The following is a 25,594-nucleotide window of genomic DNA, read 5'->3' as shown; positions in this document are numbered from 1 at the left end:
TCCAGTTTCTACCCCCCCCCCCCCCCCCCCAGCAGAAGGCCAGAGCTGGTGTTCAAGCCCCAAGTAGCTCCCAGAAGGCAGGTAACTAACACCAGACCACACAACTGAGCCCTGACCCTTGTAGTCACCAAGGCCCCCACTCTTTCCACGTTGCCTCCTCGCTCACCCTGCAGTGACTTGCAGGAGAGGCCTACTTCCTTCTACTTTGTGGGAGAATGTTGGGGTCCCCAACTTGCTTCTGGCAGAGCCAAGGCCACATGAACTTCATGTTTTGTCAAGTTTCCTGGCAGACAGTGCTTCCTTGATGAGCTAACCCTCGGATAAGCCAACTGAATGGTGACTTCGTCAAGTCAACTGCACTGGGCTTTTTGGGAAGCCTGCAAACCAAAGTCTGGACCTGGACTGACAGGCAGCTTCCTGACTGTCATTTGTTTGGTCTCATTTTCTTCTACCTCTCCTTTTTGCACCATGTCACCTGGGGAAAGAGAATGGAGTCTCCCACTGAGGAACTCACTAAGATTGTCTTCCTAGGAACAAAGGCCTGAGACCTAGTTTCCTTGCAATGTCTGCCACCTCATGGAGGGTTCACTCTCAAACCACCTCCCCTTCCTCCTTTATTTTCAGGAGGCTGTGCCAGCAGAGCCTTTATTCCTTCCTCACAGGCCCCCAACCGAGCCAGGCATTCATCCCTGTGGAAGGCAGCAATGGCAGTTTCTTCAAAGTCTCAAAGAGGTGAAGCCTGGGCAAGGCTGTCTTTTGTTGGGGTTTGGCTCCTCAAAAGGCCTTTGATCTAGGCTCCCAGAATGCCCTTGCCTACCAAAGCCATCGCTGACTCCTGCTCTAGTCCAGAGCCTGAAAGGCCCAGGCAGCCTTTGTCATGTAGAGAAGGTTCTATAGAAGGCTCCAGGGAGACAAAGGAGAGAGGTGGAGGGAAGACAGCCCTTTTGTGAGAGGAGGAATCCAGCCTCCTAAATATCTGTTGCAGCAGAGGGGCCCTGAGAGCCTCAGGAAATCCCAAGCAGCTCAGGAATTTGGGCAATTTGAAAGGTAGCACGTGGGCCTGGCCTCGACAAAGTTCTGGGGGTTTTGTTGTTGTTATAATAAAGAAAAAAAAAGTGAGGCTTTGGAGGGAGGACTTACACATACACACACACACACACACACACACACACACAGACATGTTCCATTTGTGGTCGTGGATAGGATCATTTATCTGTTGTTCTAAAACAAGACTCCAGGTCCTGGCTCCAGGCCAGGTCCAACAAGACACTGCCCAGCACCTTTGGAGTCAAGGATACAGGGTTGAGTCTCTACCTTTCTGGCCTCTAAAACCTGGACACTTCTCAGACACCCTGAGAGTACCAATAACAGCACCCTCCTCAGGCCATGCCCACCTGCCAAAAGCCTGGACAATGTTCAGCATGGCCATCGGCTGAGCAGCTTTTTAGATGACATCACAGCTGCCTTGACAGTCTTGTGCTGCTCTGGTCCCAGGAGCCACAACACAGCCCTGCCTCAGATTGAATGATCTCTTGTGACTCCAATGTGGATCTCCTCACCGCTAAAGAAGGTGGCCTTTGCATCTTCCTCCAAGAAGAATGCTGTTTTTATGTCAACCAGTATGGTACAACAAAAGACAAAACCCAACAACTCCAGACAAATCTACAAAAGCAAAGGGAAGACCTCGAGGCCTCTAATTCTTGGGCCTTTGAGAATCTCATATGGAAGTGTATTCTGCCCTTCCTCACCACTCTTTTGCTTATCTTTCTACTTTTGCTTTTCATACCCTGCTTTATTAACTTTTTCTCTACATTCCTCCAACAACAAAAGCAAAAATTCTCTAACCATACCATTAACTATTTACTCTTACAGGATTATCAACCTCTGCCCACAGAACCAGATGACAAAGACCTCCCAATCAACCCTGATGGTGGGAAACAGCCATACCCCGGAGAATAACAATGCCCCTAATCAGCAGGAAGTAGCTTGAAGAGCACAAGTAGCCCCTATGTCCTCCCTACCATCACCCCCTTTCTAGCTCCTCACTTTTTAATTAAATGAAGAATGTTGGGATACCAGGCGTCTCTACACCAACCCCCAGGGGACCCAACAAGCGGGACGTCATCAGGCATCTGTGAGGCCGCCTCCAGAATCGGTGGTGACATGAGGACCTGTACACAACCTGTTCCCTCTGAGCATGTGCTGGGCCATATAAGAGGACTCACCCTTTGCTTATTCCCTCCTTCTCTCTCTCTACTCCCTCTTTCTCTCCCCCCCCCTCCCCGTCCTTACCCAGAGTCTCTGTGACTCAACCCCCTTCCCTCAATAAAACCTCCCACGTGGAGCCTGTCACATGGCGTGATTTAGGAACCCACCATATAACTCTGCCCCTCTATCCTAACAAGTGAGACTTTTAATTTTTTATCACTGTCCGTTCAAAAAAAAAAATTATGTGTCCATGTGTGAGTATTGTGCACCAAAGTGCACCTACTCAAAGAGGTCAGAGGTCTGTACTCTCCCTGGAGCTGGAGCGACAGGGGCTTGTGGTGGGCTCCAGAAACTAAGCCTGGGTCTTCTGAAAGCAGTATGTATTTGTTTTTAACCTTTGAGCCATTATCTCCAACACCTCAATTACTGTCTTAATACCCTTTGTCCCAGACTGAGAAAATGCTACTTTAACCATCCATAGAGGTCTTGATCCCCAAAGGGTAAGAAAAATCACCTCAGCTTTTAACACTCAGAGGCCTGGGATGAAATGTCCGATCTGGGACACCCCTTAGACTAAGGAATAGAAGAGCAGGAAGACCTATGTGACTATTCCTTAATGAGCTCATGTCCTCAGTGCTGACAGTGTGGGAATGAGGGATATAGACTGTCGAAGGCTCTTTGCTTTGGGATCCTAAGTCAAAGAGCCCAGTGAATTTAGCCCTTGTAATCTGCTGAGATTACTATTAAATGAAATAATAGTAATTTAAAAATTGCTCAAAAGAGAAAAATGGCCACCCTTCTGTCCCTTTCAAGACAATGTTTCAAAAACGACGACTGGGCTGGCAGAATGGCTCAGCAGGTAAAGGTGCCTGTCACCAAGCCTAACAACTTGAGTCTGAACCCCAGAACCCACATGAAGGAAGGAGAAAATGGCCTCCCACAAGCTGTTCTCTGATTGCCATAGTTGGGTCGTGGCATGAATGGATGAACATGTGTGTACATGCGCATGCACATGAAGAAATAAAATTTAATTTAAATAAAAAATACACTGTCCTTTATACAAGAATAAAGTCTCAGGCCTCCTTTATCTGACAAAAACACATATCGTTTTTATTTGGGCTGGAGATGGATTACACCTCTTAAAGTTCTCAAATGTACTCTGACTGGGTTTCTTTGTGTAGACTCGGCTGTCCTAGAACTCACTCTGTAGACCAGGCTGGCTTTGAACTCAGAGTTCTGCCTCCTCTGCCTCCAGAGTGCTGGGACTAAAGGCGCGCATCACCACTGCCCGGCACACATCTACTCTCGCTCAGGCATGGGAGACCAGGATATGCCTCGAAACGTAAAGTGGGAGCTAAAGCAAAGGGTTAGCAATTAAGAGCACTGGCTGCTCTTCCACAGAACCAAAATTCAATCCCCAACAGCACAGGATGGTTCAAAACCACCTGTAACTCCAGTTCCGGGAAAAATTAATGCCTTTTTCTAGCCTCTTCAGGCACTGGACACACAAGAGCATAAATACAGGCAAAATACCCCCACACATAAAATAATAAAATTTAAAACATGAAGGGTCAGTGATCTAAAGACAACGAAGCACATTCAAGCTGGTCATGCTTGGATACATAGTAAGGCTGAGGTCAGCTTGGGCTAAGTAAGACCCTGTCTCAAAATTATTGCTCTTTATTAAACACATTACATAAACAGGAATTCAAAGCCAACTACTTGAAAACTGCTTGTTCCCCGGATGTCTCCCCTGTATATGAGAACACATATTTCAATACACTTGTTTGTTTTACTCGTTAATCTATTCCAACTAAGAGCTTATGGGGGTTGAAGAAAAGATATTTTTCTTCCTCTGTGCTGGCATTAGGCCCTGAATATGGTGGAGTTCTTGGCATAACCCAGCCAACCTGCTGACATCCTGACATTTTCCTGGGTCCCCATCCCTGAAATGACATGAGCCTAGGTAGGCTCCGTGGAGACCATAGCAATATAGCACCCAGCTTAGGGCAGAGGGCGGGAGGTTGTCTTTCTTCAATAGCTTTCAGATCTTACGTGAAGGGAGGAAGAGATCAGAGACTGGGGCTGTGGGCAGACGTGGGAGTCAGCTGAATAGAGCCAGCTGACTGGAGCCAGCCTCCTCCAATCTGTGGCTGCTTTGTGAGGCTAGTATCTCCAGAGAGACAGGACCAGGGCCAGGAAAACTGCCAGTAGAAGGCTTAGCCTTCTACACAGAGAAGCCCAGGAAGGGCAGCAAGTTCTCTGGAAACTGCTCCTTGGCCCCTGGGTGTTGAAGCTCAGCTACAACTCCATCACAGCAGGAAGAATGCCAAGCAAGTCCGATCCAGGCTCTGTTTCCCATTCTGCACCTTTCTGTGGGTGTCAGCTTGTAGATGCCCTGGCTCGGGGGTACAACTGCCTGCATCAGCTTAACGAGCACTTTCAAGTACCTGCTGTATTGCTGTGTGGCTGTATGTCAGGTACCAGTGCAGATGCCGAAGCCAGAAACAAGCAAGTGAGCATCTAAAGTGATAGCTTTCAGATCTTCTGCAATGGGTGTGAGGAAGAGATCAGATTCTGTGCTTACATCTTAGGTACTAACCGAAGAATCTTTCTCACCAAGACAGTGGTTCTGTTAGGAACTAGTGTACGGTGTATTATAATATGTCATCAAATGTTTCTGCTGAAATGATCTACACTGTGCTCTCACTGGGAGAAGGTATAGATCTGATTCACTTCTAGATTCTTTACAGAGAATAAGACAGTGCCTGGAGCTGCAGTAGCTTTACTGCCACCAGGAGGTCCCAGAGGAATTTACTCCTAAACCCAGGAACCCCACCCCTTACAATGAAAGACCTTGCAGTACCTACAGAAACAGAGTGGGAAGAGCAGATGAAATATCTGACTGTGAAAGTGACACGGTGGCTTCACATGGTGGGCCGCTGTCAAGGGAAAAAATATCATGGTTAAGTTTCCACTCATATGAGTGAAGGGTGTTGTACCAGATAGATTTATGTCAACTTGACATGGGCTAAAGTCATCTGAGATGCAAGGACCTTGATTAAGAAAATATCTCCATGGGACAGCTAACCCCACCACTCATCTGCCATGAGGTGCAGTGGGCATGGAAGTGATGTCCTTCACCCACCCCTCATCCCTCATCATCTTTGGTAGTTGGGAAAGCTGGCTTCAAGGACATGAAAGCACAAGAATGGGCCTTGCACCTTCCCTGAGCAACACAGTGGAGCTGGCCCTGGTGGCGAAGGAACCAGTGAGCCAGCCTCAAAGGCATGAAAGCTGGAGAGCTGGCCCAGCCCCTGGCCAGCTGCAGCACTTGGGAGAGTGGGATGGATGTGGGTGAGCTGACCCCAGGAGCATGAAAGCAGGAGAGTTGACCTGCTTCCTGCCGATGGCAGCATTGGGTAGCTTAGCCAAAGCAGTGCTGGAGGGCTCTCCCTGGTGAAGTAGGTAAGGGAGAGCCAGCAGGCTGACTAGCTCAGCTACTACCCAGGCCCAGATCCAGGACTTTCATCATGTGTGAACCGCGTGAACAGGCTGGTCCTACTGATCCAAAGCTGCATGACCTCCATGACACAACAGGATAGCCAGTAAGAGTCCCAGTGAGAATCTAATATTGATAGTGTCACAGAAGCTAGAGACCTCAAACTGGACCAATGACTCATTGCAATGAACAGTTACAAGTAAAGATGTGTGGATAGAGGGGTATACTGTGGGACATACTGTGACATACTACAGCTTCCATGGTGAGATGTTTTCTGTGCTTTGTTCTGCTTATTTCATTGTTTGTGCGTCTTTATTTTGGGAGGGACATTGCAAAGGCAGAGGTCAAATACAAGGGGATGGAGAGAGGAGCGGGACTGGGGTGCAGGATGTGAAGAAGAATCAATAAAAAGTTAAATATACATATATATACATACATATGTATACATACACACACACACACACACACACACACACACACACACACACACACACATACATATATGAAAAGAAAGAAAATGCCTCCATAAGATCTGTCTCTAGGCAAGCCTGTATGGCATTTTCTTAATTAGTGATTGATACTCAAGGGCACAGCTCACTGTGGGTCGTTTCATCCCTGGGCTAATGGTCCTGGGTTCTATAAGAAAGCAGACTGAGCAAGCAATAGAGAGCAAGCCAGTAAGCAGCACCTCTCTATGGTCTCTACATCAGCTCCTGTCTCCAGGTTTCTGCCCTGCTTGAGTTCTTGCCCCTACTGCATTGATGAGGAACTGTTATATGGAACTGTGTGTGAAATAAACCCTTTCCTCCCCAGGTTGCTTTTTGTCATGGTGTTTCATGATAGCAATAGTAAGCCTAAGACAAATGTAATAAGAAATTACAGCTTCTGGTATTAAAAAAAAACATTAATGTTGAGACACACAGGAAAGATCAAAGCCATTGATCAAAGGCATGGATGACACAGGTTTCATTCATTACAGAGTCTGGAACCAGTCTCTGGGGAAGATTGGGAGAAGGGCGGGGCAGCTGCCACATGGTCTAGGAACATCTGTAACCAACACGATTTGCACTGGCCTTCACTGGAACAAGGTGCTGAGTAGACAATTGGTGCTTGGTACAACGTAATAGATATCATTATCCCCCGGTCTAGACTTCAGAGCTAAGTGCTTCTTACCCAGTGAGTACGTGGGGCCTGAGCAGCTGCGGTCCCTGCTGAGGCCAAGGAAGGGAGACACCACTTGCTTCACCAGCTCCTCCAACTGCAAATAGCCCTCACTTGGGCCTGTGGGCTCATGAACACTCTGCAAATGAACAGCCGAGACAGAGAAAAGTCAATGAAAAGTGTCATGGCACTTGACATTTGTCAATGCCTGCCAATGACCTTCCTCCATGTACAAGGCAGTGTGGCCAAAGTCAGCCTCCTGGTGGTTGGGATGAAGACAACAGGTCAGAAGCACTGGTCACTTGTTCCAAGTCAATCAATGGACGAGAATAAGAGGCAACAGGACATGGAGATGAAACAATAGGTGGCAGGGAAAGGCAAGATTTGGAGTTGGGTGGCTTTCCCAGGACATTGTAGGTAGCATAGTCTTAACTCTTCCTAAAGGTGAGGGGCGGCAAGGCTCAGCAATTATCACATCCACAGAACAGTAGTAAGCTCACCCACAGCACACAGGAACTTCACAAAAGCACTGCACGTGAGCCAACACAGGCCTCCCAACAATCAAAGACAGGTCCCCTTTCCAATGACCAGAAATAAAGATCAGGAGGCTTAAGGAACTTGCCTCCTATGACACAGCCAATAAATGACAAAAACAAACAACAACAACAACAACAAAACTCACCCACCCTTGGACTAGAATCCAAGGAATCTGGCTCTGGATCCATGCACGACTGTCACTTGTTACCAAGTTAGGAAACAGAGTAAAAGCACAGAAAAATCCAGAACAGGAGAAAGGAAGGGCAATTCTAGGCCTAATTTCAGCAGTCCACCACAGAAGAGTCCTCAAACTAAGCCTTGGGTAAAAGCCAACCAAAATAAATGCATGACAGCAAAAACTGGAAAGGAGCTGGTAGAAACCTGCTTTCTAGAAAGCCAGCAGGCTCCCTGTGAACTGTTCCTCGCTGGAATGGGCATGAAAGCGTGCCCTCCTGTTGGGGGGTGGCTAGGACCCAGAGACCACCTGGAAAGGAACAAGGGCCTGAGTGGAAAAGAAGGGAGACTCCAGGGGTCTTTGTGCTTAACCTCAAATTCTCAGAATAGATCCTCAATGGCTTTCCTTAAAAAGCTGAAGCTCACCATGACCCCAGAGTTGTCTACGGGGTCAAGTAGGTGGGACCAACTCCTAAAGATTAGGGATGCATAGTTGGGATGTGGTTCCCAAAGAAACAGGCTCTTCCTAGGTCCTTCTCTGCTACACTAAATAAGATGCAGATGCCTTGGCGTTGGATGGTTTAGGGAAACAAGAAACCTGAGCAGAAGCTACAGAATGTATGCAGAGTTTGCAGTCTGGAACCGAAAATGGAAGGGAAGAGACAGATGCAGAGAAAGGTACTATCCATTGGATGAACTTGACTATGGCACTGGAAATAGGCACAGTTTTCTCCACAACATCTGTTCCAGCTCCACTCTCCCTGAGCTCAAGCATTAGAATACATAGCATTGGAAAGGAAAAGGAGAGAAGCTGCTTCACTTAGGAAGACACACAAAGGCCTGTCCAAACCATTGTGGGGTGCTCAAGTGAGTAGGAAGAAAAATGTTCAGGAACCAAACCAAACCTCAGGGCAGAGCGGTCCAAGCCATAAAACCACCTTTATTAGGTCTCAAAGTTCAGGAAACATTTTTCTTTTATTTCTTTCCTTGATAGTTCTCATCAGCTTCTTCTCTAGCTCCCCCATCCCTCTCCCAGAGACATGACAGGAAAAAGAACTGGCAAAGGAAAGGAGGAAAATGGATGATAACACAGCTTGAAGCTGGGTAGCTCTCCCAGGGACATGGTCCTTAACTACTCAGTCTTCTGTCTCACTGCTATACCACTTAGCACAACACAGGCAGTGAATGACAGCTTTTCATGGCCCACTATGAAATGAAGACGCTGAGACCTACATTCAAAAATTACTAAGAATGTTAAGTGGAAAATGGGAGATTATCAAACTAGACACAGGACCCGCCAGGACAATGTCACACATCTTGCCTATTGGACAGGGCCCCATCCTCGCTGAAGGTCTCCCTTCATCCTCTGGGTGGGACACTTTGAGGAACAGAGATTTCTACCTAGAATAGCAGGAGATGCCCTTGAATCTTCTGGGAAAGAAGGAACTGGCTCAAGGACGTTTGGAAGACTGATGGAAAAGGAGAGCCGAAGTCTGAGAAAGACTCCTTTTCTTCGTATCAGAGTCAGGTCATTTTGGAAACATCATCCCCAGGTCTCATGTCCCTGTGGAGTGTAAGGGCCTAGGAAAGAACAATTTACAGTATATTCTCTTCAGCAGAAGTGGCCCCAGAGAGGATTCCCTGACTATTCTATTCAGCCTCCCAGGCTGATGCCCCTCATGCCCTAGAAAATAGATTTGGACTGAGGAAAGACCTACATTGATTGCTGCCATCCTCCCTGGTAGCTCTGCATCTCCCAAGGGAGACAGAGGCTCAGGAGACCTATTCTGAGGAGGCTCAGAGGGGAAAGTTGCCAAGTGCCCTGCCCTGGAGTATGACTATCTTAGAAGTTCTAACGGTGTTTCCAATAGCTCAGGAGAGGCAGAAAAGAAGGCTGGGGGGGTGTAGAGAGAGAGCAAAAGATGAGGCATGGCTGACTGGTCCTGCACACATAGATCAGTTGGCACTCCAGAGTTAGTCATCTATCCTCTCTGACCCTCTATCACCTCAAAGTGAGAAAAACACAGTGATCCACAGAGGGGCAATTTTCCAGAGCCTCAACATAGCCAGGGAGCTTCTCTGGCTGTATTTCATGCTTCTAAAGAAAGAAGCCATAATGGGATTCAGGCCAGGGACCTGGGGTTCTTACTAACTGGCTCCACCAGTTCCTGAACCATATTCAACAAACACCTACTTTATTTTTTATCAACACTGTGCTGGATGCTAAGGGCACATGGAAGGAAAAAAGAGCTGAAGGTCTGCTTTGACTGTTTCAGACAAGTGTGTCGAGGACAGGGAAAGTGAGCACAAAGACTTCAGCCCCACTGGGAGCAGGAAGGCCAAAGCACCAGGTAAGTCAGGTTCTAATATCTGATGGAAGGGTGGAGAGGCTGTAGGCCCAGGGACACTTGAGCAGATTTCCTCAGATCAGCCTGAAAGGAGCCGTAGGTACACAGCATGGTGGGTGAGACCCGGCCAGAGCAGATGGAAGTCCTTCTGGTATATCTTCAGGAGTGTTAAGGGGTGATGGCATGTGTTGTTGGGCTCTTTCACACAGAACCCAGAACCTCAAAAGGCTTTCATGACAGAAACAGGTCCTCCTGCTCCAGCTTCAGTTGGGGAGGACCCTCAAAAGGCAGCCATGACCACAGATAGAAAGGGATGGGTGGTAGCTGGCCTTGACTGTGGTAGTGGAAACACCCCTTGGGAGCCTATCTGTGAGGGCTTATCTAGATTAGGTTAGCCAGCACAGCATCAACATTCATCCCTTATCTAATTGCTGATACAGATACAGGACATAATACGGCCAACTGCCTCACCTTCCTGTTGCCTTCTCTGGGGTGATTACTATAAGCTCAAGAAAACGCTTCCTCTTTTAAGTTTGTTTTTATCAGGTGTTTTGTCACAGCTAAAGGAGAAGTAACTAATACTGGATTCCTCCCCAAAGCATTATAAATGAAAACAGAAAGTGGAGCCCAGCTTCCTAACCTCACTCCCAGAATCCCTTTCTACAACCCATATTTGGGCACTAAGTTGCAGACGCTTTGCCACGCCCATCCTTCTCTTCCCTTCCATCTAGAATGATACTCTAAGACCACACTTCCTCCTTTCTGATTACAAGAAAGGGGAATATGCAGAGAGATGGCCCCAAGATAGTCAAAAGCACAGTAGTTGGTGGGAGATGAAGCTGGTGACCTTCTACTAGCCATCAAGAGCCTGATGGAGGCTGGGACCTGAGAACTGCACACTCAACCATGGGAAAGGGCTCCCCAGGGCATGTTGCTCCCACCTGACCCAACTCAAGGTCATGGCTGATTAGGTAAAGGGCATCCCCAAGCCCAACATGTACCAACTAGATCCCTTACCCACAAGAGGGAACGGAATGTTTAGAGCTCTGTGTCTTGGATTCTTACTACCTCTTACCAGCTGAGAATTTTCACTCAAATGCATAAGCATCCTGTTTTTGTTTCCTCATCTGGAGCATGGGAATAGCAACAATGCTGACCTCATAACATGGTTATTAGAATTGTTTAAGAAAACAGCACATTTATAGTCCTGGTGCCTGCAAACAAACAGAGCCTGAGAGTGTTAGCTCATCTTCCTGTTGCTGATTTAGGACTGGGATGAGAAGACAGCATGGAGCCATCTGGGTAGTGTCTCTCTGGAAACAAACACTGTACCATGTCACATCTAATTGGGTCCAAATAATTCCACAAATGGAGAAAGACAAAGTCCAAGAGCAACCAGGATACAAGAAACAGTATCTGAGAAAAATACGGAAGAATGATCCAGAGACCCAAGAAGTGACCAGAGCTGACTAGTGGCTCTGAGACTTGACATGGTCCTACTTTGTCTTGAAGCCCATCTATGAGTTCTAGGTCTATCTTGACACAACTGTAACAGAGACTCTGTCATTATTTGCAATGCTTGGCTCCTTAGCATAGATGAAGAGCACAGAAGGATGTCTACTCCTCAAGAGCTGGCACCACAGTGAATTCCTACTTTTGTGCTCAAGACCCTGGGCTGGGTGCCGAGGGAACAAAGCATGAGAAGAAAGTTTAGAATCTGTCTTGACTGTCCCAGACCACAGTGTTCAGAGCAGAGGGAATGTGAGCACACAAATTCCACCCTCACAGGGACTGAGAAATCCACAGCACCCAGTAAATCAGGTTCCAAGTGTTTGTCTGTTTGTTTTTCCTCCCCTTACTCCAATACCAGCCCTGAATAGAGCAATGGGGCCTGAGAGGTGTGTGAACCAGTGAACCCAGAAACATGGATGAACAAGCAGAAGAATGCACAGCTCAGCTACACTTCTCTGTTGTTGGTGCTCCTCGCCTCCACCATGGAAGGTCCCTTCACTGCTCTGGCCTAAGGGGCAGGCCTCCCCTAGAGCTTACCTGCAGAATGAGCAGCATTTGTATAACAGATGAGGGCAGCTTGGACTGTGCCAACAGCAGCAGGTCACCCAGCTTCACCTTCAACAGGACCAGGTCCCGGAAGCCCAGCAGGGAGATCTGTCGGATGGTCAGCTCCTGTCCCTGGGAAAGAAGCCAGGTAGAAAGGTTAAGGGTTGAGTGCCTACTGGGTCCCCACCAGCCTCAAGTAGTTCAGGGCAAGTGTTCACAGTGCTCAGGAGGGACAGGCATGTGCACGTCCTGTGGGCTCTCTCAGAAGACCCAGCTCTTGTTTCCTCTGGCAATAAGATAAGGTGTGGCTCAACCTGCTTAAATAACCAAAGACAATACAAGACACACGTAATAGGGACCACACTGTCAGAAGCCTCCAGGGTTTGAGAAGGAGAGGTTGTGAGAGGAACATGGGAGAAAGAGACAGAAAAGATTACTGATGCCCCCACACTTCAAGGCCCAGTTTCACCTGCTAAATATTTAAGCGCTCATCACATGTCCGGCAACATCAGACCTAACTTATGTGGTTACATAAGGTGTTAGGTTCTTACACAATCACAAGTAACTACGGAAGAAAAGCAGTAAGGAGTGTGTGGAAAGAGTGCATAGAAGGTGTGTGACTATTTCAGCTGTTGGGGTAGTAGGCACGAGATAAAAATACCAATAGTGTCAAGAGTTTGAATTTGCCCGGCTCTGTGTGTTAGGCAGGACCCTAAGCATTAAGATGTAGATAGAATGTATAAGCTCCACAAGTTCTTCCATGGTTTCTGTGTGTGTCCTTCTCAAACTCATCTGCTAGAAGTCTGGGATTTGGAGAGGCATTTTTACCTCTTTTGAAGATTTATTTGCATTTATGTGTGTGTGTGTGTGTGTGTGTGTGTGTGTGTGTGTGTGTGTGTGTAGGGGAATAAACTTGACTAAACTACACTCTGGCCTGATTAGATACGACTCCTCCCTGTGCCTGTGACGGCCAAGGTGAGGTCAGCACTGGAAACAGCAGACAGGACAAAGCAGTTGCTCTCTCCAACACAAGCGGGCATCCTCCAAGCAGCTGAGACCTCTTCAGAGCTCCCACCATGCTGTGTCTGTGGACATGGAGCCTAAAGCCTGGAGGCCCTGCCAGGCACTGAGCTTGCCAGCCATAGGGATGACTCCTGGCTCTTTTATTTTGGATTTCACTTTGTTTGTTTTGTTTTTTGAGACAGGATTTCTCTGTATAGCCTTGGCTGTCCTGGGGTCAGTTTGTAGCCTCAAACTCACAGAGATATGCCTGCCTTTGCCTTCCCTGAGTGCTGGGATTACAGGTATGTACCACTGCGACTGGCCCAGATTTCACTTTTAAATCATTAGGTAATAGATATTTCTAGGATACGATCAACAACAGTAAGGACAGGTTAGGGCAGGCAGAAGCCACCTTCTGTAGCCTTCTTGACCTCCATACAAGAAACCACTCTTCAAAGACTTGTAGTTATCCTCTGAATTTTTTTCCAGAAAGTTCCTAACTCTGTAAAATTACACACAGAACCTTTACACACACATAGAGACCACACCCTTCATGCTTTTATTTAGCTTAGTGTAACCTGGACATCTTTGCATTACCAACACACCTGGCTTCTCCCCTGTTCCATACTATATTAAAGACACTTATTATTTCAATTTGTGTTTCAATACACTCTAACTGCCATTTCTTCAACTAAAATGCCCCTTTATACTACAACAATAAAAATGTTCATCTATGATTCTCTGGATAGTTTTGTTTGTGTATCCAGATCGCTACCACTCTTCAAAACAAAACAAAACAAAACAGAAAACTTACACAGCAACATTTGCCTTTGGAAAGGGATGGAGAGATGGCTCCTTAAAGTGAATGCTTAACAAGCATGAAGTCCTGAGTTTGAGGCCCAAAAAGCCACACTTTAACACCAGATGAATCTGTAATCTCAGCACTGGATGGGCAGATTCCTAGGGCTTCCTAGTCTAGTCAAGTCAGTGAGCTAACAGGTTCAGTAAGACCCTGTCTCAAAAACTACACAGTCAAAAAGAGCACCTGATATAGAGCATCTACATATATGCTCATAGGCGCGCGCACACACACACACACACACACACACACACACACACACACACATGCACACACATACTTCATGGATACTGCTACGCTGCCCTCTTAAAAGAATGCACTGACTGGTGGGCTCTTTGACACCCCCCCATGGGGGAGCAGCCTTGCCAGGCCACAGAGGAGGACAATGCAGCCAGTCCTAATGTGACCTGATAGGCTAGGGTCAGATGGAAGGGGAGGAGGACCTCCCCTATCTGTGGACATTCTAGAGCATCCCATTCTAAACCCACATTCTTGGCCGGAACAAAATCAGATCCAAACAATTATGACAATCTCTCTGACTGAATCCCCAAATCAACCTGCTTTGCTGTTGTCACTCGACCCCTTCCTACCCCATTTCCTTTCCTGAATGTTCTCAGCAGTGCCTCTTCACATAGACACCTGCAGTCACTTGAGTGTGGGCTAGGCAGGAGGGTCACAGCACTCCCCTTGAAAACATGAAAGACTCAGCCTTCAGGCCTTCCAAACCTAAGGGTAAACATACATTCTCAGGAAAGAGATCAGCGGCTTAGTAAGTGACCAGAGGGCTATAGTGTCAGTGCCAGGCACTTCCCATGTTGAAACGTGAGTCCAAGCAGGCCTAGACTAGCAGTGTGAGATGCCGCTTACATCAAAACTGTCCTCAATCAAGGACTTTCAATCAAGGCTGAAATGCAGAGCTTAAATCCATGGCCTTAGCAGCCACAAAGGCCTCGTCCAATTCCAAAATCTGCTGTCAGAAAAATGCACTTGATGGGAGAGATGAGGTGCCCAGTTTATACCAACAGAAACAAGCCAATAACTGCTTCCTGGGACTACCACTCATGGGCATTAACCAAGGCCCTGGGTTGTCCTCAGACTCTGTTGTGGCTTCACTTCATAGTGGAACAGGGACAGGACACCTACTCATCCAACAATAAAATAAGTCTATCTCCTTGTAACCTCCTTAAAAAAGAAAAAAAAAATCACTTCCACGTTACCTAGTGTACAGGCTGCCAACTTTATGTGCCATCTACCTTGGTGCCCATTTGTTACAGCTCTCCCTCACTTCCCTTGACTATTCCATCCAAGTTCTGAATCCAGGCCTCTCCCACTCAATCTCAGCTAGCAAATAAAATGGGTCAGCAAAGGCAAATGGCCTTCAAGGTCAACAGGGGCAAAAAGGAGCCAGGTAAGTGGGGACCCATTATCACTAGGGTGAAAAAGTGAAATGAGCAATAACACTACTGCCAGATCTGACCATTTTTTAAGAGAACCAAAACAGAACTATCCTTAGGTCGGTATGACCATGTTCTTGCCTGGCTCTCAGCCCCTCATTGCCCACCTTGACCCACACTCCGCATTCTATACCCATCACCACGCCCTGGCATTTGCTGCACATCAATGACCCTGGTCTGCACATCACGTTTATCAAGCACATGATGCTGGCTAAATTTTGTTTTCACAGGCACATGTATCAGAATACACTGTCATTTATATAAAACGTAAAGTGAAGGCAACACCTGGTGTTTTCATTTGCCACATCAGTGAACCCTTCCCTACCGTCTGTCTTTCTGAGACCCTGCTGCTTGCTAAGGGGTGACAACCGCAAGACACAGAGTATCTGTGGGTGCAGATGCGGCAGTCTCCATCAGCACTGGTTCAGCCTGAGGAAGATGAGAGGCATGGACTGGATCTGGACTTCTATGTGCACTGCGTTAAAGCAGATGTGAGAGGCAAGTCTGCAAAGGGAAGTGACATCACTAAGTAAAATTTTAGATATGGGGTATGGAGGGCAAGCAACCCCACACGCCTTTAAAGCACTGTAAGTGCAAACATTCTCCTGGGGCCTTCCCTTTGGAATGAGGAAATTCCGACCATTGCTGGTGGCTCTGTTTCCAGTCTGCTTATTACGCTCATGCTTCAACCAAGCCAGACAAGGCAAAAGCCTTAACCCCAGGGAGAGGAGAGGAATGTGTGCAAGTTGCAGGTATGTGAGAGCAATTTTGGAGAGGAATAGCTCACCAATTACACTAGACTGGCTGGCGAGCAAGTTTCAGGGATCTGCCTGTCTCCCCCGAACACTGGTGCTGGTGGATGTGCTGCTGCCCCGATTTCTAAATGGGTGATGAGGATCTGAATTCAGAGCCTCGGGCTTGCCACTGCAAGCTCTTTGTTGTTAAAGAGGCTCCCCTAAAGCACACATTCTAGAAAAAACGTTTATTAGTGTCTTTAAATTACACATATATGCTTGTATCTCTGTGTGGATTTGTACACGTGCGTGCAGGGGACCGCAGAGTCCAGAAGAGAGCACTGGAGTCCCAGGAACTGGAGATACAGGCAGGTGTGAGCCAACCAACACAGGTGTTGGGAATCGCACCCAGGGCCTCTCCAAGACTGGTACAAACTCTTAACTGCTGTGCTCTCTCTCTCTCCAGCCCTAAATCCCATGTTTTGCAGGGACTGATGTACACAAAGTTAAATACCCTTGACAAGTCCACACTCTAGAACTCCGGCCTGCCCATTCCCTACCCAGCACTATTACAGCATGTAGCTCTTTGGGTGAGAGTCCATCACAGAGAACCAGGAACATTATCCTTTCCCATGACTTCAGGACAACAGTACCTTGCTTCTAAAGTGTTTCAAGGGGACCAGCAGGGGGAGGAAGGAGGGATCAGCAGAGAGTAAAGGGGGTGAATATGGAGAAAGTGCATTAGATATACACATGAAGCTGTTTTAAAGAACCAAGACTTTCTGATCAATGTGCACTAAGAAAGTATTTCAAAATGGCACTTCAAAGAGATTGCCATTGGAAAGGACAGGTGGGGTAAGAAAGAAAGAGGAGGGAAAAGGAAAGCCACCTGGCTGGCTGTGGGTGTATATACACATACACACATAAACACACATACGTGCACACACACACACATGCACGCACACATATGTATATCATCAAATCCTTAAGGGTAACAAAAACCTACAAACTGCTAGTTATATGTAAGACTCTCTTCTTGACGTTAGGGACTAAATATAGACCGAGAGAGTACTCAGAAGACCCCTGGAGCCCCTTCTAATGGGTTGCCCACTTCCACAGTAACACAGTGATCCCCTCTTAGCAAGAGGCCCAATCACCCAGGTCAGTGGAGGAGAAGGCTGTTGCATCTCAGTGACACTGACCTGAACCGGATAAAATATTGCCTGCAGGGTGGGGAGAGTCTCGGTGAAGAAGTGGTCCCAGACTTCAGCCAGAACCTCAATGCGACTGTCACCTACACATGGGAGAGATGACAGGAGAAAGAAGAGAACATGTCATTACTCTCACAGGACAGCTCCTCCTCCAATGTAACGCCACACCCAGTAGGGAACTTGTAGCATGAGCTGCTGATGCCCAGGGAGTACAGGCAAGCGCACGGGGTCTTTGTCCCTGGCCAAAGCCATCACACACAGCAACTGAAATTCAGTATCACTAGTGTAAGCAAGTCGAGGAATAGCATTTGCAGGGAGTGAGGGGGTGTTTAAGCCACAAAGTGTGACAGCAGCCAGTGTAACATGAGGTGGTACTAAGGATGTGACTTATCCTCAGAGTTCACATGGTAGAGGCCCTGGCCCCAGTGTGGTAGGCAGTGAGTAGGGCTGCACACTTATAATCCCAGCACTTGGAAGGTTAAAGAAAAAGGATCATGAGTTAGATGACAGCCTGAACTATGTATAGTGAATTTGAGGCTAGCCTGTGCTCTGTAAGCAAGACCCTGTCTCATAACAACAAGAGAAAGAAGAGAATCCTTAAAAGGTGTGGCCCAGTCAGAGGTCACTGGGAACCTCGCCCTTGGAGCAGGCAGTGTCAGGCTTCAGAGCAATGTCCCTTCAACAAATATTTTAAAACATGAGCTGGTTTCCGGCTTCCTCTCTGGCTTCTTCTCACGTGATCTCTTCCATACTTGCCTACCACCACAATGTCACCCACCATGAGGCTCCTACCGTAGTCCTCCTACCATGAGGACACACCAAAGAGTTTGAGCCTCCAAACCAATGAGCCAAGTCTATCCCTTATTGATAAAAGTGATCCCGAGTATTCTGTTATAGCAAATATTCAGATGGGAAGACTCAACCGAAAACACACAAATGTGCTTTTCTAGCCCAAACTCAGAAAAGAGGGATTTAGGATCACATGATAAATGTTATCCGTGAGTGCACGCAGCATCTTCTGACACTGTGCTAGACTACTCATCAACATGATGTGAGCAGGCCATTACTGCATCTCGCAGGCCCAGAGACACCAAGTAACTAGGCCAATGGTACACAGTCCATCTTCTTTACCTGATTGTTTGGAAGATTGCAGTTTGCACAGTTATACATTGCTCTGTCTGCACTGTTGTTATATACTGCTTTTCTTGCAGTTATATACTCTGGTCTGATTCTGAGTTTCAGCTGTCAGGTGAGAAGCAGAAAGGAGATCTATGGTATCACCCTCACCCTCTGTAGCTGGGAGGCACCTCCTGACTACCTGCTTACCCTGGCACAAGGAAGTCAAAGGCCACCCACAGGCTAAAGTACTCAGGTCACCTCATGCCACTGAACGAATGTGAGAGGAGAGAGCCTGGTTGAGGTGGCAGCTGCCTAATGACCTAGATGTCAGAGCTGATGGGCTACTGTCTGCTCATCCTGAGCAGAGAAACTGGGTCAGCCAAGGCGAGACACCAAGAGACGTGTTTGGCAAGACACCATTAGTTCCATGGAACAAATCTTGATAGATTCATTTAGTGTCTTCCGTCTATTAACTTAATGGCCAATAAAAGCAGTGGCTGGGGAGAAAGCACAGAACAAGGACAGAGCTAGTGGCTGACAGCTTCTGGAAGGTCAGGGTGGATGCAGGCCAGTGTCATCCTCCGCTTTCCCTGGCAAAGTGCTAATCAAACATTGCTGGAACAATCCTCTGCTAGAACAGGAGAGTCTGGGACACGTTTGTCCCTCTTACACTTTGTGTGCACAGCACCAAGCTAGGCACATCAACAAACTGCTTTGCAAAAGCCTTCATGGAGAAAAGATGGAATGTGCCAAACTTGTAGGTTGTTGCAGATGCCAGGTCTCTCGAGGGCAGGGGGCACAATCTGACCCAGTGAGGTGACATTGCAGAGCAAAACTTTCTAGCTGGTAGGACCATGTTCTGTTTTCTCCTAGAAGAAAGGACACTTCTCCGATGTGGACTACACAGCCGAGAGGATCTGTCTTCTCTATGTCATCATCTTCAGGTCCATTTCCCCCAGTCTTTGACCTGTGGTTATGCAGGCTTGATCTCAGCTCCTCATCCTTACCAAGCTCCCTCACACCACAGAGTCTTTGCATATAGTAATTCCTCCTCTGCCCAGACTGCTCTTTCCCTTCCTCTTTGCCTAACTTGCCTGTTCAGACTTTATTTATTCTTACAGGAACCTTTCTCCGGTGTATCAATCTGCCCCTCTCCGCAGTGAGAATTTTGGTTTCTTTAAAAACACAAGAGATCTTACGGAAAATTTTGCCTTGTGCTGTGCTGTGTGATTTTTTCCAGCTGCACGCTGTTTCTGTAAGTGTATGACGTTTGGAATTCTAGGGACTCTTGAGACAGTATATAGATGCTAGAGCCCTGAGAGGGGCTGACACTGTTGCTGGTTACAGTTCATCAAACGGTCATGCACAGAGAGACAAGCAGAAGAAATTTAATATTCTGATGGTGAAGATCAACCCTGCCACAGGGAACTCGAAGTTCCTCATCAGCAGGAAGTAGTCTAACTGTATCAGTGGCTCCTTTCCCCTCTAACCTTCTTTCTCTCCTATCTAGTGTTCGGGGGGTTGGAAGGCTGGGGAAGGGTGGTAGATAAAAGAACCCAATAAAGTAGCCAAAAGTTACATAGTACTAGTCTCGGTTACGCTCACCCCAACCTCTAGCACACTCACACATGACTGACATATTAATATATGATCTGATTCATATCTGTTCCTGTTTCCAGTTTAGCAGCCCCAGAACTTAACGAAGGTCCTGGTGTCCAATTACTGGTGATCAGCCACACAAAACCATCTTTTAGATGTAAGCAACACTCATTCACTGTAGGAATGATGGTGGAAAAATCAAAGGGTCATTGGGTTTCCTAAATCCAAACTGAACCCAAAGAGGGGTACAAGCTACAGTAGCTTCCCTGTTGATAGCTTTTATCTGAAGCATTCTACAGTGAAGGGCAGGAGGAAGTCTGCAGGGCAGTGCTAGACTTGCTTCCATGCTAGGATTGGAGGCCTTGTGAGGGCATAAAGGAGTTCTTCCACCCAGAGCTGGAAGGTACCTTCCAGGAGGTTAGATCTAACTGATAGCTGCAAAGGTCAGGGAGGAAAGAAGGTTTCAGAAAGTGTTCTGTGGGACACAGAAACAAAAAAAAAAAAAAAAAGAGGTAAAGGAAATGGGTAGCTTCACTTCCAGGAATAGCCTGCAAGTCAAGAGTCAGCTCCCTGCCAAGGTGAAGGAGGTTTAAAAGGAAGGTTCTAGATGTCTGCCATCAAATCTTTTCTCTGATACACCATAGGCTTTAGACTGTCAGCAGCACTTGGGTTACTACGAAGAAAACCCTCCTGAAAAGGAAGGTCAGTGCAACTGTAGAAAAAGACTTAAAAGAGCATGGTGTCTCCTGCCCAGCAGCTGTCATTAAGTACAGCTAACACAGTAACAAACCCAAGTGTGAGCAGGCATGGTGCCAGAGGACCTGTACTAAGTAATGGCCAGATACAAAGAACCAAACTTCCTGGTCAAAACAAGTCACCACTGATGGATGAATGGGCGGAAAAAAAAAAAAAAAAGGTTATTTAGTTGTACACTGGAGTATATGATTTCAAAAACATGGTGTCTTCTGACATGTGTCAACGTTTATGGACTGGGAGGGCATTAAGTCCAGTGAAAGAAGCCACTACAAAAGCACAATTACTGTACGAATCCTCTTAGTCAAAGCCCTGGAAGCAAGGTGTGAACGGTAGTTGTGAAAACATGAGTTTAGAGTTTCCAGTTTCAAGGTGAAGAACTGGAGGCCACTACACAGAGATGAGAAAAGTCAGTGCTAGGACTGTGAGGTAGTGGCAGGCAGAGACCTAACATCATGTGTTTAATCACATTTCAAACGATTTCTTTATGTTTAGTGTGTGTGTGTGTGTGTGTGTGTGTGTTGTATGTTTGTGAACCACATGCATACATGCCTTCAGGTGCCCAAGGAAGTCAGAAGGAGTCAGATCCCTAGAGCTGCAGTTACAGTTACAGGCGATAGTGAGCAACCTTCTGATGTGGATATTAGGAATCGAACCTAGGTCCTCTGCAAGAGCAGCAAGCCCTCTCAATCGATGAACCATCTCTCCAGCTCCAACTTCAAAGAATTTAAAGCCTTGATTTAATAGGTTTTTACAGACTTAAGAGAAACAAGCCACATTCCAAAGGGAAAAAAGTGTGTGGGGGTGTGTGTGTGTGTGCATTTCAACCTTTGGTTTTCCCCAAAGGTTTGGGGGGACATTTACTTCGAAGCAAGCACCAGAACTTTCTAGCATCTGTTTCTCATTTTCCTTCCAATTTTGTCTTAGTAGGAACAACATTACTGGACATGTCTTTCTCAGAAAATAGGGGGAAAATGTCTTGGACCTATCCCCTCAATATTCAATCATGTTGTCGTATGTCAGCATGTGTTTTTGAAGCCACATACTCCAGTATATGACTAGACACAGCCCTGTGAAGTCTGTGTCTAGATGTCCATCTGGCCTATACTGAGAACATAAAGCTAGATGACAAAGAAAAGGTCACTGTATGTGTGCGGAGTATGGTGTTATGTATGGTATTATATTTCTCTTATATTCAGCACAAGCCCCCACCCCATTTCATCACTTCCAAATGAGACTCTGAGCTGACGGTGTAGCTCAATTGCTGGCACACTTGCCTGGCATGCACAAAGCCATGGGCTTACTCTCTAGCACAGCATAAACTAGGTACAGCGGTACATGCCTGTAATCCCAGAACCTGGGAGGTGGAGGCAGGAGGATCAATCAGAAGTTCTAGGTCATTTTCCACTACATAGTAAATTTAAGGCCAGCCTAGGATACAAAAGGAGAGAGGCGGAGGAAGGGACCAAAGAGAGAGGGAGAAAGAAAGAGAGAGGAGGGAGAGAGAGAAAGAGAGAGAGAGATGGAGAAACTTTCCAAGATTCACTAGAGAATGAGGGAACAAGCTAAGCCAAGTCCCTAAAACCCTTGGTGGAATGGAAGAGGTGATCATTTCTATCCTTTGAAACTACCTCCCTTCTCCATCTGTCCCTTAGATTCTAAAACCACAGACAGGCCAGGAACTTTTTCTTCATCTGTCAGACCACATCTCACTGGGCGGGAGCCTGCTTGTCCTAATGTCCCCCAAATGGGCCGCACTTCTATCTAGTATGATTCCAAGAACTATGGCAAGGTGGGTGAATGGAGAACAGGCCAGAATAACCCAGATCGACCGGCAGCATCTACAGTAAAGCAAACGCCTCTGTCCATTCAAAGGACACATCCATGGAAACCCCTTACCTGGGTCTCCAATAAATCACCCTATCTCAATTAATTAATTAATTTTTTTTTTTTTTGCAAAGACAGTCTGTGTTGCATGGACAGGGGCAGCTGGTTCAAACCACTGAATGCAGCAAGAAGCAGGGCTGACTCACTCCCTGGGAGTCTGCTGCTTTTAGACAGAAGCGTCTCAGCTGTGCAAACATCAGAGGCTGAGTCACAGCCCCGTGCACCAGGGCCTCCTACTTGCCTTCACACAGCTTGATCTTCTCCTCCACAAAGGACAGTCCTTTTGCAAGAAGCTGGTTCTGCCAAAAGAGAACAAAGAGCACAAGAGCTGGGTGATGCTGATGGGGAGTGTGCAGCACAGACTTCCCAGGCCCCTTGTGCTAGTCAGACCTCTAAGTTTAAGCAGCCCTTTGTCCTCCTGGAAGGCAAGACCTCAGAGGAAGACTATGAGACACCACACCAACCAAAGGCAGTAAGCCAAAAGCCAAAAGCAGTCACCACCCCACCTCTCAAACTAAGAGATACAGAAAGGGCCCAGCCCAATTCACTGTTGAGCCATTATCCTTGTAGCTCAGGCTGGCCTCAAACTTGTAACCTTCCTTCCTCTGCCTAGCACATGCATCCTGCCTCTGGGTCAGAAAGCAAGAAACACAGCCCAATGTCAGCTGATCAGGACCTCCTGGCAGCCAAGATGTATGTGAAAGGTTGCCCAGATGACAGAAAGGACAGTAGTCACTCCACCCGAGCACAAATCCCACTTAGACCTTAGAGCAGCGGCTCGAAACCTTCCTAACGCTGCAGTGCTCACATGGTGGTGATCCCTAACCATAAAATCATTTCACTGCTACTTTCTAACTGTAATTTTGCTCCTGTTCTGAATCATAATGTAAATATCTGATATGCAGGGTATCTGATATGGGAGCCCCAAAGGGGCTGTGGCTCATAGGCTGAGAGCCACTGCTTTAGAATATCTGCCCCAGAACTTTGAGTCAGTCCAGGTGAGGTTCTCAGAAAGGTCACCTCTGCACTGTTCCAGACTCCTGAATGTCTGGTATCAACACTGCTACTCCAGCCTTCTCCCAAAACAAATCTGCAAGCTCTCTCTCCTTTATCACATTTCCAAGGCACATATTCCAGGAGGAGGTGATACCATCTTGTCCCTTCATTCTCATTATCTATACTAAGGAATGCAGTGGCAAACTAGGGTGCTAAAAGAAATTAAAGAAAAAATCAGTCCAGGTTATAACATGAATTAATAAATAGTGCCAGGGCTAGGGGCATATCTCAGTAGGTAAGTACTTGCCCGACAGACATGAGGACCTAAGTTTAAATCCCCAGCACTCATGTGCCAGGAGTGTGGCAGTAAATACTTATGACTCCAGCGCTCTAGGGGGGTTGGAGCATGAGGCTTCCCCTGAGGTCTCCAGTCTGCCAGCCTAGCTCCAAGTTCAGTGAGAGATTCAGCCACCAGTATTACAATGGACAGTGAGAGACAGGACATCTGACATCCTGCTTCTGGTTTCCACATGCACACAGGCACGTGAACACACACATCCATGAACACTCTTATATTACACATAGTAATACACACACACACACACACACACACACACACACACACACACAGGTCCTTGAGGACAGGAACCACCTCTTACGTTAATACCCCTCTCCTGCGCGATCTTTGTTAAACTTAATCAACTGCCTATTTTGGTGACAAGAATTATTTTGTATTTTTAAGGAGTCTAGATAAGAGACAGAATGGTTTTCTTTTTTAAGGGGATGGCAGAGGTGACATAGGGTACCTAAAGCTGTTGCCATTTTCTTCATTTGGTAAAAATTCCTTTGTCTAAATCAGAAGGAATAAATTCCAACAAATGACCCAGAACCTCCTTCCTGGCCCTTAAGTCTTCTCCCTTCAAGGAGATATTAGAAGGAAAAATATGTGTTTCCAAGGAAAAGGAGTTATTTCTGGATTAGGAGGGAAATGACACAGAAAACATTCTTTCTAAGGCTCTCATGATACACAACACGGAAATTCTGTAGCTTAGATCAAAATAAACAGAAACATGGGGTCTGAAGGAGTCTTTCTGGTCATCTAGTCCTTTTCCCCACTTGGAGCCTGTGGTCACCATAGCCTGCTCACATACCAATTTGCTGATATTTAAGGGGCTCCATTTTCCAAGAAGCTAAAACCCCTTGAAAAGCACGCCACTAATGCTTTGATCTTCCAGTAACTGAGGTTCGGTTAGAGTTTCCTTCCCCAGATTCCAACCCACAGGAATGCAGCTCAGATTCCACTAGAAATCCTCCACTCTGTGCCTGCTGATCTCTCCAAGATTCTCAGGGGCAGCCCAGCACCCAGCGTCCCTTCCCTGGAGATCTGCTACCTTGACTTCCTTCTCATTCACACACCAGCAACTTGACCACAGCCGTATTCTCTGCTCAGCTGCCAGGGCTGCTCTTGTCCCCACTCCCCATCCCAGGGCACCACTGATCAAGAAAAGGTCTTTTCTCCAGCGAATCTGCAGTCATACAGGCGCCTGCACTCCTGGAGATCCTGCAGCTCTTAAGGCCTAGCATTTGAAGGGGGCAGCAATTAGAATTGAATGCTCTGCAGGTGCCGTCTCTAAGTTCTCTGAGAGTGTGTGTCTGTGTGTCCGTGTGTGTGTGTGTCCGTGTGTGTGTGTGTGTGTCCGTGTGTGTGTCCGTGTGTGTGTGTGTGTGTGTGTGTGTGTGTGTGCGCGTGTGCATGTGTGTGTTGTAAGTAAAGTGTGTAGTGGAACATTGCAACATAAAAGGCCAGGGAGTCTGGAGATACCACCTCCCAGAAAGAGTTCGCAGGCCTTCGTACCCCAGTGTCCAGGCCACACCCACACTTCCCCTCTCTGACCTATATACCATTGCTGTCATCGTACTCCTAAGGTAGTAATGGGGCGGAGTTAGTGGAGGTATAGGTTTAGGTATGGTGTATAGAGGTCAAGGTTGGAC

General features: G+C 47.0%; 1 protein-coding gene across 5 annotated transcripts in view; it reads right to left on the bottom strand.

The window, feature by feature from the left end:
• Positions 1 to 25,594, bottom strand: part of Prr5l (proline rich 5 like) — a 166,623-nt gene that overhangs the window by 3,202 nt on the left and 137,827 nt on the right. For 4 of the 5 annotated variants that reach the window (XM_055599816.1, XM_055599823.1, XM_055599836.1 and 1 more), the window contains exons 5-8: positions 22,848 to 22,905; positions 17,240 to 17,331; positions 11,980 to 12,120; positions 6,884 to 7,010 (exon numbers count right to left, since the gene is read on the bottom strand). In XM_055599816.1, the coding sequence (XP_055455791.1) occupies positions 6,884 to 7,010; positions 11,980 to 12,120; positions 17,240 to 17,331; positions 22,848 to 22,905 (418 nt within the window). The remainder of the gene's footprint in view (positions 1 to 6,883; positions 7,011 to 11,979; positions 12,121 to 17,239; positions 17,332 to 22,847; positions 22,906 to 25,594) is intronic. The other variant, XM_055599845.1, reaches the window with a different exon arrangement.

Source organism: Psammomys obesus, unplaced genomic scaffold, assembly GCF_907164565.1.
Source record: "Psammomys obesus unplaced genomic scaffold, mPsaObe1.curated_primary_1811, whole genome shotgun sequence".
NCBI lineage: Eukaryota > Metazoa > Chordata > Mammalia > Rodentia > Muridae > Psammomys > Psammomys obesus.
Note: the sequence above shows the minus strand (reverse complement) of the source record. Positions and strands in the feature narration are given on the sequence as shown.